General features: G+C 36.1%; 1 protein-coding gene across 5 annotated transcripts in view; it reads left to right on the plus strand.

Annotated features, from left to right (window-relative positions):
- The window catches only part of LOC123562038 (vitamin K-dependent gamma-carboxylase-like), a 134,825-nt gene extending 120,946 nt beyond the window's left edge, over nt 1-13,879 (plus strand). For all 5 annotated transcript variants that reach the window (XM_053532996.1, XM_053533017.1, XM_053533006.1 and 2 more), the window contains 2 exons: nt 8,761-8,926; nt 13,644-13,879. In XM_053532996.1, coding sequence (XP_053388971.1) covers nt 8,761-8,926; nt 13,644-13,776 — 299 coding nt within the window. In that variant the 3' untranslated portion in view covers nt 13,777-13,879. The remainder of the gene's footprint in view (nt 1-8,760; nt 8,927-13,643) is intronic.
- The last annotated feature ends 4,196 nt before the right edge of the window (nt 13,880-18,075 follow it).

The following is an 18,075-nucleotide window of genomic DNA, read 5'->3' on the forward strand; positions in this document are numbered from 1 at the left end:
GTCTGTCACACAGTTTGTCTACACAACTCCTCTGACAACACTGAGCAGATTTACACCAAACTTTCTAAGAATGGTCATTGCAAAGCCTAGTTGTAAATTTTAATGGCATTTTCCATTTTTCGATTCACAGCAGAGTTATGGCCCTTGATTCATCACATTTTATGATGTTTTAGCCACTTCTTTCATATTATTGGACTTATTTCACCAAACCTTACAGCAGTGATCAGTGCATATTATGCATATTATCAGCATGTTCCGGTTCAGTGATTTCTAATAGAGTTGTGGCCCTTGAATTTTTGTATTTTACCTTTACCGAAAACTGCTCCAACATCACTAGGCGGAATAACACCTAACTCCACAAAAGTGATCATTGACAAGCCTAGTTGTTCATGTCTTGGGCATGTCCTGTTTAGTGTTTTTTCAGTAGAGTTATTGCCCTTGATTCATCAAATTTTATGATGTTTTGGCCACTTTTCATGTATGATAAGGCAGATTTCCACCAATTCTTACAGGAATGATCAGTGCCAAGTTTTCTTATGCAAATCAGTTCAGTATATTCTGGGTCAGTGATTTTTGTCTGTCATATTTTGTGTCCAGAGTATAACTTAATGACCATTCAAGGTATTGACTTCAAACTTGACATATTGGTAGGTGTTGATGAGACCATGTGCAGAGCATATGAACTTGACAGGTAGTGCAGAGTTCAAGGTCCCAAATTGAGTTGAAATGCCAAGTCTGTCCTCTGTAATTTGTTTCCGGACTTCAACTTTAAAACTATTCAAGGTATTGACTTTAAACTTGGAATATAGGTGGGTGGTGATGAGATGTTGTAAGGAGTGCAGTGCAACAATCCACATTACCCCTACCCCAACCCATTTCCCAGCCCCCATCATGTTTTTTTTTCTTGCAACTAAGTATTCCATCACTTCTGTTGCACCAGTCTCCAAAGCCAAGTGTCACAGTATATACCCACTCTTGAACTTTGGGTGTATATTGCCCCACTTTGCAGAGGATATCACAATAATGTTCCCTTTTACCTTATAATTATTATTAAATTTATTAATACTCTGTGGCAAGGATTTCCTACTGCCTTTAGAATTTTCAATCTCAGTGATATTGTTACATGATTTGCTATTAAATCTAAAGAATGTATGAGTCAAATATTCATTATCGACTGAAATACTTATGCAGTATAACCAGCTTCCAGCAGACTGACTCACTCCTGTAATGGAATGCTTTTTATTTTAGCTGACACAGCACATCTATTGTATATCTACAATCAATAGACTTCCCTGGTACTGTCTCATATATAATTGCATGTCATATTTTCTACAAGTCTAAATAGAGGTGCAGGCTTTCTAAGAAATATTGCTGTAATTGGAATACCATCATGTAATTCTGAAACTATTAAGCATGGTATTGTAGACAGATATTTGAACTAGAAATATGTATTTATAAAAATAGCTGTAAGTGCTTATGCACTTGTCTGTAGTAGTTAAAGACCCACCATGACCTAGTGACCTACTTTTTCCGCCCACATGAACTTCGTGCAAATCATTCTGATAAGACTGGTATAATACAGTTATTTTACAAGATGACAGGTGGACAATTTAGACCCTCCCTGAATTAATGTGTGTTCACAAATTCACCTACTTATTCAGTCAATCTCTTTTCAGCATAGAATAGTAATTATGTTACACTGTAGAAACAAAGTGTGGTCTAAACTCACCTTAATACACCAAGAAATGTGCATACTGCTACATTTATTTAATAATATGTTTAGATTTTAAACACATTGTCTTGGTCTTATATATGTGCCTGTCAATTTGTAACTACATGTAGATACTTGTATTTTTTTTCATGTATAATTACCATCATGGAAATACCAAAGAGTACAGTTTTTGTGGTGCATCTTTTTAAAGTAAGGTTCAGATCCAGTAATAGACAAAAAACGTAAAACACTTGATACTTATTTCTCGCCTTCATTTGTGTTTGCAATTTTGATGATTGACATATGTCATGTTTGGCTACCTAAAGCATGTTACAGAGTACAGTGTACCATCTTCCTTTCTAGCTCACCTGAACTGAAGGTTCAGGGTGAGTGGTTAGTATGTGTAGGTTACTAACTGAGTAGGAGGTGTTCATGAATTGAAAATACCCGCGCTCGTGCGAATCGTGACACCGAGAGCGCATAGCGCTCGAGGTGCTAGCGCACGAGCGTGGGTATTTTCAATTCATGAACACCGATCTAAGAGGTAAGTAACTGACTTACACAACGTCATTTTAATTTTTTAGTTTTTATTTGTTAATTAATTAATTTATTTATTCATACGTCTTTCCTCCCCCCAGTCAGAAAAAAATGATAGTGGGAATTACTTTAACGAAATATTTGTACCCTAAAACAACCAATATAAATAACAAATGGTACAGTGGCATAGTGGTAGCTGTCTGACTGACACGCACGATAGCACGCGTTCAAAATCACCTCAGACCATTTTTTTCAAATTCAATGTAATGTTATTATCGATGTTACTTTTATTCTTACAATATTTGCCTAACATATTTCACGAATTTTGATTGTTTTCTCTTGTAGATCTAGTATTCATTTTCTAAAAATGCTGGTGTTAATACATTGTCTTTTTATCTACAATATGTTTAAATGTTTTATTCAACATTTTCCATAACGTTTATAGACCATAGGGTTTGATTGGATAAGTATGACAATATTTCTACCAATAAAATTTGGGATGATGGTCCGTACGTATGGACTGAAACAAAAAATACAGTTTAACAGCTAAACATTTTTTTCGCATAGCTATTTGCACATGTGACATTGTGAAAATATGCAATATTCATATCGCTATTTAGCTTCAGACACAGATAATTAATTTACAGAAAAATATACGGAATATTCATGAGCGTCAGGTCAATAACATGGGATAAAATAAACATTACAATTCGAACTCATCTAACATTTTTTTCACGTGCTCAGGTATAGTATGATACCTGTGCACGAGCCCAGGTATGGTATGAAACATATGCACGTGCGCAGGTATGGTATGTAGGTATTCATTTTGGTTATTAACCCACAGAGAACAATAGAACAGTTGTGTAAAGGTTGTTACCAGCTTTTCATGAACCACATGATGTATCTTTTTCAAACTTGGTCAACAGCAGTCTTTTAAGGTTCTCTCCCAATTTTGACACTCAGCCCCTTTTAGTGGCCATATATTGAATTGAACTGCTTGATGGATCTAAATCAAACTTTGAGGTTTTAAGCTAGAAAATACACCAACTCTGACATTACCACTGGCACCAGATCAGAAAGAAAATGCCTCCGTACGTGTTACACCCTATCCCTAAGTATTCTATAAGAACCATGGTCATGAACGGGAAAATATACTAACCCATTTCAATCGCGTATTTCATACCTAAAACACGCAGGTCAGTAAATGTGTACTACTGATATTAAACAAGCGATAATTTATCTTCAATCGTGCACCAGTCACCTTGTCTCAATATTCCATATTGCAGAGATGCTCCGTATATTTTATGCTTTAGTCAACGTTACAGAAAAAACTTGCGTGAACTTCCCTAATGAACATCTGGTCTAGAGGTCACGACAGTGTGCACATGTTAAGCGAAATGTAAACAAACAAAAAACAGATTGCAATATATTCACAGTTTTACGATAAGACTCGAAATGATGAATGAAATTCATCTTGTATATGGTTTTGAATTTGAAATCATACTTAGTTATACATCTATTCTGTGTTTATTTAATTCATTTTGCACATTTATGCTGCATATAAACATTTTAGCGTACATGTGTAGTAAAATGACGACTGACATACATTTTCACATCAGCCAATCAGAGTGTGTCTATAATCTAGACGGAACTTCACCAGGGAAGTTCAAGCAATTTTTTGTGTACTGTGAAAAACTGTAAACTACACGTTGTTTTTCTAAGATAAGAACTATTGAAGAAATGTGACCGGTACACAACGGAAGATAAATTACACTTGTTTAATATCAATAGTACACATTTACTGAACTGCGTGTTTTAGATATGAAATACGCGATTGAAATGGGTTAGTATATTTTCCCGTTCACGACCATGGTTCTTATAGAATACCTAGGGGTAGGGTATAACATGTACAGAGGCATTTCTTTCTGATCTGGCGCCAGTGGACATTACACTTTGTTTCCAAACCTTACTTGTATTTCTGATTGTCGTAGAAGTGCTATTGTTTTGAGTAGACTCTAAATTCTATATTTGAAGGAGGTAATTATTGTATACGTCAATTATGAAATTGTATGAAAGCAACTATTTCCATTTTTGATTTATTCTTCTCATTTTATGAAAAATATTAATTTATCACTTAATTTATTGCCTGATGGAAGATTAAATTAAAGCTAAATTTCTAAAACAGGAGAAGAAACAAGAATGAATGACTTTCTACAAATTTTAAAATGTCAAAGTTTCAACAAATGTTGGAATATTTGATCACATCTGCAATATTAAAACATAATTACATATTCTATTTCTATTCCCAGTAAAGTTACAACCAGGTACTTGAATTTCATATCGGGTGCGTGACGTAATTTAATGAGTGTCATTGCATTAAATTCTTTTATTTAGCCCTTTATTGTCAATCTAAATATTCAGGCTATTGAATAAATTTATAATAATTACATTACATTTATACGTGTAGATACCTATGTAATGAAAAGGTTATTATCTTTGCATCGGGAAATAATCATGCACTCGCTTATTAACGGAAGAATAATGCGCTACTAAAGTTGTGCAATATTTCCGCTGCAGAACTCCTGCATATTTGCCCAATACACAGCTAATAACCTATAATTATTCTGTTTTATATTATTTCTATCACCCTTTGTATACCTACTGAACTAGTTTCGGGCAGGTTGCAATCATATCTTACTAGTTGAACAAGATCTGTACCAGCTGAGAGATAAACTTAAAAATGGAAATTGTCATAGAAACGCATGTGAATAAGACTTTGATCTTGACTTAACTGCTGCAGAAGAGAGTTAATATATTGATGTGGGAATCTTTTTGCTACCTGATATTACAGGATAATGAACTAGAATATTCTACTTCAATTTTGTCACAGATTTTGAGAAATTTCCCATTCAGCTCCTTGATATCATTTTGGATGCCTATTGCAAAAAATATGAAAGTCATTTACACTAGATTAGGATTACTTCCTTAGATTATTTGAGGAATATTAATTTTCTTCTTTTATTGATAGTTCTAGTGTAATGCTATATTGTCTTTTGAAGATTAACTGATGCTTGGGTCAGGGGTATATTTAAACATTAAGTGCATAGTGGTCTGAGGCGCTGTGAAGCCATGAGAAAAATACTGAGAACTAGAAACCTACATCACATTGTAGACTGAAGTCAATTATCAACCTTTCCATTGTATCTCTTTTTGTGCATGCGACTGGAAAATGTTATGATGTTGTAAACATGGTGACATTAGAGACGAAATCAGTCAGCAGAAAATCCATTGATTACTGAATAATTGCAGGTGACAGATCTTCGAAAACAGTGCCAAACATTAGCTTATTTGTTTTGCTTGCACTAGTGTTGAGTTTAAACAGGCATGATATGTTTAATTCATGTGGTGTCGCAATAATGGCCTAAACTAATGCTTAATAGTACTTGCATTATACCCAAAACTTTGTAAAAATTATATCAAATAAATTCTTAGTCTTTCTGATACCTTTAATTATTTTATGATGAATCAAACTTAAATAGACTACATAGGGAGCCTCCGTGGCTGAGTGGTTAAGGTCGCTGACTTTAAATCACTTGCCCCTCATTGATGTGGGTTTCGAGCCTCACTCGGGGCGTTGAATTCTTCATGTGAGGAAGTCATCCAGCTGGCTTACTGAAGGTCGGTGGTTCTACCCAGGTGCCCGCTCATGATGAAATAATGCACGGAGGGGCACCTGGGGTCTTCCTCCACCATTAAAGCTAGAAAGTTGCCATATGTCCTATAATTGTGTGACGTTAAACCCAACAAAAACAAAACAAATAAATAGACTACATCAGTGGCCTTTGTAATGTTCAAAGCTTTTGACTATGCCATGTTGTCATGTTCTTATTCACTCACTAAAAAATTTGTAGAGTATGATTTAGGCCCAATTTTGCTACTCTTGTGTTACGTTCTCAGTGTTATTTTCGCTAACCCGACTTGATTCGACTTTAGTGTTTACAAAACAATAAGCTCATTATCTCTGCTGCATGAGCACATTGCAAAAAGTGAAAGGAAGTTTGCTAGTGAATACAAAGTTCTTGTGCCCAAATATGGTCTTTGGAATATAACAATCTATTTTTCTTCATCAGTCAATACTTATTATATCTTGGCTCTCCAGTTAAATAGAATTAACAGTTTGGATACCACTGCATCGCTTATACTAAATATACAAAAAGTACATGTTCTTTAGCTGGCAGTAGGCTCATGATAAAAATATAGAAGACTCACTAAAACTCAACTTTAAAACAATTTTTAACACTTAAATACCTACTTCCCTTATATAGTCAGCTACTGTATATGTTATTGTTATGTAAGTTTCTGCAGTTATACCTATTTGAAAGGGATTGGCGCAGCATGAAATCCATGAAAAACAATCCACCATGCATGAAAATGATAATTGAGCCGCACCATGAGAGACCAACATAGTGCATTTGCGACCAGCATGAATCCAGACTAGACTGCGCAGATCAGGATCCATGCTGTTCGCTAATGGTTTCTTTAAGGTTTATGAGTATATCATCAAAACACAGAAATATTTTATAAACGAACAACATCGTTACAAATATTTTGCCTGACCATTACATGTTCTGCCATACTGTCCCGTACTTAAAATATTCTGAAGAAGTTGTCCCCCTTTGAAAATGAATGCCATTTGTAATGAAATAAGAAAAAACAATTGCTGAAAACTGTGTTCCACCTATTTATGTGAAATTTCAACACTGGCACGCTATCGCAAATACATCAAAACGAACGTGTGTAACAGTTCCTTGAAAATGGTGAATTTTTAAAGGTGTTTGACTGTCTGGAAGTGTGGCCGCTTTAGGCAGTCTTTTTCCGGAATTCAATGTTTATATCAGTATACTGACACTTGTTTTGTAGAGTAATATACACGCTATTATTACAAAAACTACAAAACAAGTGTCAGTATACTGATATAAACATTGAACTCCGGAAAAGGACTGCCTAAAGGGGCCCCACTTGTGGACAGTCAAGCGCCTTTAAAAACTCAACATTTTCAAAGAACTGTTACACATGTTTGTTTTGATGCATTTGCAATAGCGTGCGAGTGTTGAAATTTCACATAATTAGGTGGAACACAGTTTTCAGCAATTGTTTATTTTTATTTCTTTACAAATGGCATTCATTTTCAAAGGGGGACAACTTTTTCAGAATATTTTAAGTACGGGACAGTACGGCAGAACATGTACTGGTCAGGTAAAATATTGGTAACGATGTTGTTCATTTATCAAACATTTCTGTGTTTTGGTGATATACTCCTAAACCTTAATTGCAATACCGTAGTCTTTGAAAGCGAACAGCATGGATCCAGACCAGACTGCGCAAATGGGCAGGCTTATCTGGATCTATGCTGGTCGCAAATGCACGATGTTGGTTTTCTCATGGTGCGGCTCAATTATACATGTAGTATGTATAATAGTTTTGAGTGTAATTGTCTGTGATGATAAAGGCGGTCAGATCAATCTCAGCAGATCATTTCTAACAAAAAGATAGATAGGAAAAGGGTATGAAAAGTAGATCATTATTTTTAATTCCAAATTGTTTTAGAAAACAATTGAACATGCACAGCCTTTAAACATTGCATTAAAATGCTAAAAATGGCCTTTTAAAGCTTTAGCCTGCTGGCAGCAAGTGATTCTGCCTTTCCAACCAGTGCAGACTGAGCAGACTGATCATGGTCTGCACAGTTTACTATTCAGTCAGTAAATTTTCAGTGAACACCCCTTTGAATCATAAGTGGTACTGTCCAAATTGAATGATGGACCAGTCCATTTTAGAAATTTAGCAGGGTAAAGGTTAACTTGGAGTGCAAGGTTTTATAGGCATTAATTGTTTACAATACTTACATCATGTTCAGTGTTGTTTTCTATTCTTAACAAAACACAGTCAAACAGTATAAACTATCATGTGTGTAACATGTATGGAGGGAAACACTTTACGCTCCCCACCCTCCCTTGATATCGGCTAGTAGTATTATCTGCACTCATGTTCTTTGAGTATACATTCCCATTAATTTTGTACCACTTCATGATTAAGTGGACTAATTATTTCAGTTACGAAATGATATGAAGATAAGTTGTTTTATTTTAAAAAACTTTCGCTTGTCATTTGATAAAAAAGATGTTTGAAATGTAAGTGAAAATCATTGATAGGAAGAAAGTGAATCGAACAGAAATTTCTCTCTGTATTATGGTTATTAACCCTTACACTGCTTAATTTCTATAATGAACTTGTCCATCTTTCAAACTGGACAGTAGCATTAACTGTTAAAAGAGGTGCTTACCAAAAAGATACTGACTGAATGGCAAATATAGTCTTGCTATGGCAAACAGTGCAGATCATGATCAGACTGCATGGATGGGCAAGCTGGTCAAGATCTACACTGGTCACAAAGGCAGAATCAGTCCAGTCCAGAATGATAAGGGTTAATTTATGTTATGTTTATTTTGAAGATGAAGAAGCTGTGAGGATCAAACGAGAGGTGGAGGTTGGCCCCAATCATCATCTGTTTGCTCAATATATCAGTGATAAAGAGAGAACAGAAGAAGAACAACGAATGTCCTACGTACAGAAATGGTCAAATTTCATTTCATACAAGTACAGCATGTTGACCAGGAGGTATTAGTCAGTTAATTTACAGGCTTGCTATTTATTATAAAGAAAAGATGTAGACTTACCTATGCAATCATTTTGCTTTAATGTGACAAAATGTTGAAGTTTTGTTAATGACCCTTTCTGAGAATATGCTAAGAAAACATAAGGGACAGAATATGACCATATTGGAGAATTTTGCATATATTGCAAAGGTGAGAAATCTACCACTTAGACACAAGGTCATAACATAAGGTTACATTACAGAAGTTTTGACAAGTTATGTTGGTACTTAGGTTGTGAATGCTCATGGGCATCGTTATTGACTTATGATAATTTCAGGTATCAACAATGTCTTCACCATTGTTAGCATAAGATGAAAAGAAGAAAACTGCTACGACTAATGTATTCCAGCTTCTAGATAAAGTTCACATTGATGCATCAATAATGTCTTTTTGTCCTCCACCCTTATCAAAGAAAAAAATGGGAATATAGAAATAGGGTGTGTCTGTCCAGCCTTTCATCCCTCATTCCATCCATTCCTTTATGTTTCTTGTCTGTTCCTTAGCTCTGCCATAAGTAAAGGGATTTTAATGTAAGTTGGCACAAATGTCCCCTACACAAGACCCAGACTTGTAGCTCTAGGTCACAGAGATCAAAGATTGCAATGCATTCAGATGATTCCATTGTTAACGTGTAAACTGATGCACATCTCATTGCCAGGAGAATAAGTAAATCTATTGTTTCTATTAGTTTTGCATTTCTTACTCCTATTTCATGCATAATATGTGTTATTTTACTGTTGTGTTATAAATTTGGTAAGACTCAAAACTTAAAAAAAACATACATGTATATGGTTGAAAATCAATTTCATTTATATATTTTATTCAAGGGATTTTAAAATAACTTTGCACAATGTTTTGCATAACAAAATAACATGTTACCTGGAAGACCCAGGCTGGTAGCTCTAAGGTCAAGGTCACATACTTAAATTGTTGACAGGGTTGGTTTAATGTCTGTTCCATAAAGCAGCAATTCATCAAGGGATTTTTAATCCCCCGCCAAGAGTGGTGAGGGGTTATAAGAATGGTCTCCTTCCATCCTTCCGTCTGTCCATAACACTTTCTTGTCCGCTCCATATTTCCTAAACCCTTGAAGAATTTTCATGAAACTTGGGTCAAATGATCACCTCATCAAGATGTGTGCAGAACTCATGAGTCAGCCTTGTCGGCTCAAGGTTAAGATCAAAGGTATTAGCCTACCATGTGTCCGCACTATATCTCCTAAACCCCTTGAAAGAATTTTATTAAACTTGGGTCAATTGCTCACCTCATCAAGACAATGTGCAGAACCCATGAGTCAGACATGCCGGCTCAAGGTCAAGGTCACAACCTAGGGTAAAAGGTTTGAGCCTTCCATTTTGTGTCCGCTTTGTATCTCCTAAACTCCTTGAAGGATTTTCATCAAACTTGGGTCAAATGATCAGCTTTCAAGGCAATGTGCAGAACTTACGAGTCAGCCATGTTGGCTCAAGGTCAAGGTCACAACCCAGGGTCAAAGGTTTGAGCCTTCCATTTTGTGTCCGCTCTGTTTCTCCTAATCCCCTTGAAGGATTCATATGAAACATGGGTCAAATTATCACCTATCCAAGACAATGTGCAGAACTCATGAGTCAGCCATGCCGGCTCAAGGTCAAAGGTTTTAGCCTTCCATTTTGTGTCCACTCTATATCTCCTAAAGCCCTTGAAGGAATTTTATAAAACTTTGGTCAAATTATCACCTCATCAAAGTGACCTGCAGAATTTATGAGTCAGCCATACTGACTTAAGGTCAAGGTCACAACTTAGGGTCAAAGGTTTGAGCCTTCCATTTTGTGTCCACTTTGTATCTCCTAAACTCCTTGAAGGATTTTCATCAAACTTGGGTCAAATTATCGCCTCATCAAGACCTCATGAGTCAGCCATGTCAGCTCAAGGTCAAGGTCACAACTCAAGGTCAAAAGTTTGAGCTCTGTATCTCTTAAACCCCTTGAATGCTTTTCATGAAACTTGGGTCAAATGAACACATTATCAAGACGATTTGCAGAATTCATGAGTTAGCCATATCAGTTCAAGGTCAAGGTCATAGCTCAAGGTAAAAGGTTTACCTTTTCACTATCCATAACAGTGGCATGGGATTTAACTGTCTTTCAGGTTGCCTTGTCATATTAGGCCTGCTTGGCAAAACCATTTATCATGCACAAGGTCAAAGATCATGGCCACACTTAGAGATTTAAGGTTTACAGGGTCTGTTTGATGTGAGGATCCTTACACTATCATCCATTAAGAGATTTTGATATTTCTTGATATAATGAGGCTGTTTGTAGGACATAAGACAAAGCCCTATATCACAGAGGTCAGGGTCATACACAGAGGTCAAAGATATACATGGTCTCTTTGGTGTGTGGTTGCTAACTCTGTCAGTCATCAAGAGATATTAATATTACTTTGCACAAATGCTACCCATATGGAGACAATATGTAAGACACGACCAAAGCCCCTGAACTTTGTTTAGGATGAGCTATTTGTATAGGTGGATGCTCCGGGGTCTGTCATCCATCATCCTGTCTCAACATTTTTACTCCTCCAAAACCACTGGTCAGAATTACATCAAACTTGGTCAGTAGCATCCTGGCATGGACTTGTATCAAATTTGTTCAAATTGTTCACCTTGGCTCCTTTTTGGGGCCACCAGAGCTAAAAGTAGAAAAACCTTTTAATGACTTCTTCTCATGAACCGCTTGATGTTCTTCATCAAACATGGTCTGAATTACCATTATAATTCCTCTCCAAAATTTGTTTAAATGGGGGTGCTTGGTCCCTTTTAGCGGCAACTAGAGCTAGAAATAGAAATAGCTTTTAACTACTTCTTCTAACTGCAGGATTGATCTTCATCAAACTTGGCCTGTACCATCATTATAAGGTCCTGTACCAACTGTGTTCAATTTGGAGCACTTGGCACCCTTAAGGGAACTATACCTAGATGGATATTCCTCAAACCTGATCTGGAGCATTGTTGTAAGGCCCTCTACCACACTTGTTCAAGTGGGAGCACTTAACCTGTTTTAGGGACCACTTAAGCTAAAAATAGAAATACCTTTTAACAACTGCTTTGTTTGAACCAATGGATAAATTTTCATTAAACTTGGTGTATAGCATCATCATAAGGTCTCTTGCTAATTTTGTTCAAATGGGGATGCTTGGCCCCATGTAGGGTCCACTAGAGTTTAAAATAGAAATACCTTTAAATGACTTCTTTTTAGCTTGACTATTCCAAGAATAGGGGAGCTATCCTACTTGCCCCGGCGTGAGCGTTAGCGTTAGCGTGAGCGTCACACAAATGTTAAAGTTTGCATACCACCCCAAATATTTTCAAAGTCCATTGAGGTATTGCTTGGATATTTTGCATACTTGTTTGACTGAATTATGACCCCTTTTTGACTTAGAATATGCTTATTGTAATGTTAAAGTTTGCATACCACCCAAAATATTTTCAAAGTCCATAGAGATATTGCTTTCATATTTTGCATACTTGTTTACCATCATGACCACAGTCTGTAAAAAGGAGGAGGCAACTCTATCAAGCATTTTGACTGAATTATGGCCCCTTTTCAACTTAGAATATGCTTATTGTAATGTTAAAGTTTTACTCATAGCTTATATTATACTATCAAGCACTTAGAATAGTCGAGATTAAATTCCGTGGATTGACTCAACCACAAAATCCATAAAAATTAGTCCCCCTGAATATTAATGATTTCACAGTAACACCTTTCTTACATACTGACCAGCACTTGCAGATGAGCGATGGCACCCGTAGTTGGTGCTTTTAGTTTTATTTCAGATGGTTCTGTTTGGCCTTATTCAGTGGCCACTAGAGGTAAAATTAGAAAAAAAAAGTTTTAAAGGACTTCTTTTCATGATGACGAAGATAGATCTTCACCAAATTTGGTTTGTAGTATCCTTGTATGATCCTCTCTCAAATGTATTCAAAAGTAGATCCACCAGAGATGCATAAGGAAAAACCCTTTTAAACAAGTCCCTCTTATAAAGTACTAGATGGATCTTCATGAAATTTGTTCTGAAGCATCTTCGTTTGGTCATTTCTTAGTTTTGTTTAAGTGGTTTCATATACTCCAGTTTTAGGCCACCAAAGCTGAAAATAGAGAAAGCACCTCGAAATGATTTATTCTAATGAAACTCTCAAGGGATCTTCAACAGACTTGTTTTGTTGTTCTAAAGCATCTTTGCTTTTACCTCTTTCCATTTTGTTAAGATGGTTCCACTTCTTATAGCTAGAAATAGAAAAATCTTTAAACAGCTTTTCCAAAAATGCTTGAAAGATCTTTGCTGAACTTTTTATTGGTTGGAGTCATGGACTTTTCTGAATTTTCTGCACAAGTCTCTGCTTGACTTTAGGTAGATGTTGCCAAAGCTGAAAGATTTTTCAAACAACTTCTTAGGATGTTTATGGACCAGACACTCAGTTTTGCTGTAATGGTTAGGTGTTTTTAGGCCATCACAGTAAGAATAGAAAAACCTTTAAATATCTTCAAATGATCTGCTTAATGCATGTTCACCAGACTCAGTCAGAAGATTAAGGTCCTCTTTAGTAGAGTGACTTAGGCCCTCTAAGACCTCTTGTTTTGCATTCTCCTCATATTACATACCCCAACATGAAAAAAAAGGTTTTTGTTCATTTTCAGTGTAAAGTTTACTATTGGTGCAGTGAAGAGTTTGATGACGGGTGTGCCGTTTGAAGATTTTCTAAATGCAACGTTCAGTGAAGAGATGGCAAAACGAGGCACTCAACATTCAGAACAGTACAATGCTTACTGATTGGAACTGCTATATATATGATTGTCAATAATCATATGTAACTGTGTAATAATTGATGCCAAGATGTGTAGTTTTTTTGTTTGAAAATAAATTTTTAGAGTAATATGTAGTTTTATTGAAGGTATGTACCGAGTTGGCTTTCATCGGGTATTAAGTGTCAGATTAAAATGTGTGTGAAATCACTTCTTACAGATTTTATTACTGACCTTCACCAAGTTTTCTGTTAAGGATCTCTAGTTAATACATGTCGTGATCCTGGCATCTTTTTTGGTCCAGTATCAGTTTTTAGCTCACCTGAGGACAACTGATCAGCTTTTAGGATTTTTGGATGTTAGTATCACCATTTCTTTGAAGAACATCTCCTCCTAAATGGCTGAACCAATTTCCACCAAACTTCACAGGAACGTTATTTGGGTGTCCCCCTTTGAGATTTTTCAAATCAAGGCTGTTCATGCAACATTATATAAAATCGCCTCGTAGATTTGTTCCAAAAGGGACACTTTGTCCTTTTTAGGAGCAGGTAGCACTAATAATAACCTGTATACAACTTCTCATGAACTGGTTTATAAATCTTTATCAAACTTGGTCTGTAGCTTAAGTATAAAGTCCAAGCTTCATTTTGTTCAAATGACCTCATAAACCACTCATTATTATAAGGTCTTCTTCAAAAAGTAAAAAAATGGGGGCACTTGACCTGTTAAGTGGCTGTTGGAGCTAAGGTAGAAAAGCTTTTAAACAATGTCTGGCCCCCTACTCCGCTTCCTTTGATAGATCTTTATCAAACTTGGTCTGTAGCATTATTTTAAGTTCCTCCCTAACATTTGTTCAAAATGAACTCATGGCCCCTTAGCTAAAAATAGAAATATCTTTTAACAGCTTCCTGGCATAAACACTTGATGGATCTTTAGTAAACTTGGTCTATCACATTGCCTAAATACCGGTATGTTCAAAAAGTTGCTAGTGCTGGTATAGAAATACTTTTAAACAATGTCTTCACATAAACCACTTGAATAAATCTCCATCAAACTTGTTTGATAGCATCATTATAAGGTCCTCTCTTCACTTTGTTGGGCTCCTAGACCTAAAAATTGAAATAACTTAAAAAACTTTTCGTGAAGCACTTGATGGATCTTCATCAAGATCTAGGCCCCTAATGCAAAGATTAAGGTCAAAGTTAGAGGTCAAAGATGATTTGTTAAACAGTTTTTATCTCCATTGTTCAAAGAATATGTAGAGCTCACCCATTTGTCAGCATCTGTGTCTAATTCTAGTTTTTTTATGAAGTTTGTTTCTCAGTAACAACTAGTGGGAATATATTGAAACTTCACGCACTGAATTGTTCACTCTGAAGATCTGACTTGGTGTATATGCACTGGGTCCATAATTCTGTCTCCCAGTTTTACAACATTATGCCCATTTTTTTACTTAGCAATTTCCAGGTCAGTTTTTTATATAAGCTTGTATCTCAGTTACCCATGTTTGGAATGGATTGAAACTTCGCACAAATAATTGCTGTGATAATTGGACATGCAGTGCATAAGTATGTTTTATATATTCATTTTTCATTTTTTACAAAGTTACACTTCTTTTTTGACTTGGAAAATTCTGGTTAAGTCTTTTTTATGGAAGCTTTTATGTCTATAAACATTAATGGAAATGGATTGAAACTTCAACCACTTGCTTACCTGACAGGCAGTGCCCAGGTTCCATAACTCAATTTTGTTTGTATGGCCCTCTTTTTAGCTCACCTGTCACAAAGTGACAAGGTGAGCTTTTGTGATCGCGCTGGGTGTCCGTCGTCCGTCGTGCGTCGTGCGTCCGTCGTAAACTTTGCTTGTGACCTCTTAGAGTCACATTTTTCATGGATCTTTTGAAAGTGGTCAGAATGTTCATCTTGATGATATCTAGGTCAAGTTCGAAACTGGGTCACGTGCATCAAAAAACTAGGTCAGTAGGTTAAAAATAGAAACCTTGTGACTCTCTAGAGCATATATTTCATAAGATCTTCATGTAAATTGGTCAGATGTTCACCTTGATGATATCTAGGTCAGTTCGAAACTGGGTCACGTGGGGTCAAAACATAGGCAGTAGTCTAAAATAGAAATAACCTTTGACTCTCTTGAGGCCATATTTTTTTGAGATCTTCATGAATACTGGTCAGAATGTTTACCTTGATGATATCTAGGTCAAGTTCAAACTGGTCACGTAGGGTCAAAAACTATGTCATTAGGTCTAAAATAGAAAAACCTTGTGACCTCTCTAGAGGCCATATTTCTCATGCATCTTCATGAAAATTGTCAGAATGTTCATCTTGATGATATCTAGGTCAAGTTCGAACTGGGTCACGTGGGTTAAAAACAGGTCAGTGATCTAAAATAGAAAACCTTGTGACTCTCTAGAGGCCATATTTTTCATGAGATCTTCATGATATTGGTCAGAATGTTCACCTTGATGATATCTAGGTCAAGTTCGAAACTGGGTCATGTGGGATCAAAACTAGGTCAGTAGATTCTAAAAATAGAAAAACTTTGTGACCTCTAGTGGCCATATTCTCAAGGATCATTCATGAAACTTGGTCAGAATGTTCACCTTGATGTATCTAGGTCAAATTCGAAACTGGGTCATGTGCAGTCAAAAACTAGGTCAGTAGGTCTAAAATAGGAAAACCTTGTGACCTCTCTAGAGGCGATATTTTCAATGGTCTTCATGAAAATTGGTCAGAATGTTTACCTTGAAATATCTAGGTTCAAGTTCGAAACTGGGTCACGTGGGGTTTAAAAACTAGGTCAGTAGATCTAAAATAGAAAAACCTTGTGACCTCTCTAGAGGCCATTTTTTTCATGAGATCTTCATGAATATTGGTCAGAATGTTCATCTTGATGATATTTAAATCAGATTCGAAACTGGGTCACGTGGGGTCAAAAACTAGGTCAGTAGGTCTAAAAATAGAAAAAACCTTGTGACCTCTCTAGAGGCCATATTTCTCAATGGATCATCATGAAAATTGGTGAGAATGTTCAGCTTTATGATATCTAGGTCAGGTTCTTAACTGGGTCATGTGCGGTCAAAAACTAGGTCAGTAGGTCGAAAAATAGAAAAACCTTGTGACCTCTCTAGAGGCCATATTTTTCACGAGATCTTCATGAAAATTGGTCAGAATGTGCACCTTGATGATATCTAGGTCAAGTTTAAAAGTGGGTCACGTGCCTTCAAAAACTAGGTCATTAGGTCAAATAATAGAAAAACCTTGTGACCTCTCTAGAGGCCATATTTTTCAATGGATCTTCATGAAAATTGGTCAGAATTTTTTATCTTGATGATATCTAGGTCACATGTGCTCAAAAACAAGGTCACTATGTCAAATAATAGAAATAACGATGTCATACTCAGTTGAACACTGGGTCATGTGGAGATAGGTGAGCGATTCAGGACCATCATGGTCCTCTTGTTTTTTTTGTCTTCCAGTATTCATTTATTTAACCTTTAGTCTGCTGGTGACATTAGTGATTCAGCCTTTGCAACCAGTGCAGATCAGCCTGCACTGTTTGTTATTCAGTCAGTAAATTTTCAGTAAACACCCCTTTGAATAATAAATGGTATTGCCCAAATTGAATGATGGACCAGTCCTTTTCAGAAATTTAGCAGACTAAAGGTTAACTTACTGTAGTGACAAGGCTTTTGAACATTTTATACAAGAACATTTATCTTATACCTAATTTACTTTATAGAAGTTTAGGAGACTTTACAAAGTTACAAAATCTTTGTATGACCAGACTTCCATCTCTTCAAAGTTTAATGATTGTAGGAGATAGTTTCATTTGTTTATTGTCAAGCCTGCTTGTGGTGAGCTCGATATAGTCGTCACTTTTGGGGGGTCACTATGTCAAATAATAGAAAAAACGACGTCATACTCAGTTCAAAACGGGGTGATGTGGGGACAGGTGAGCAATTCAGGACCATCATGGTCCTCTTGTTACTGAATTCACGTAGATACAGCAGAAATGAAGTACATATTTCAGCAGAAATGAAGTACATATGGAGCCATGTTAAGACAGTTTTTTCGGATGTTATTTTACCTACCCAGTAAGAGACTTTGTATAGCTTCACTTCTGTACATTATACATGAATGTTGATATTACAGTCATAATCAGGTCATCACCTTTCTAGGAAATTAGCATGATACACCAAGAAGGTAATTAGAATATTTCCCTATTGAGCTTCATGGGTGAGCATAGACTTGTGTGCTTTGGTCAGAAATGCTAATTTGTTTCATAACTTATTTGTGAAGAAATACTGAAA

Source organism: Mercenaria mercenaria, chromosome 2 (genome assembly GCF_021730395.1).
Source record: "Mercenaria mercenaria strain notata chromosome 2, MADL_Memer_1, whole genome shotgun sequence".
In the NCBI taxonomy this organism is placed as follows: Eukaryota; Metazoa; Mollusca; class Bivalvia; order Venerida; family Veneridae; genus Mercenaria; species Mercenaria mercenaria.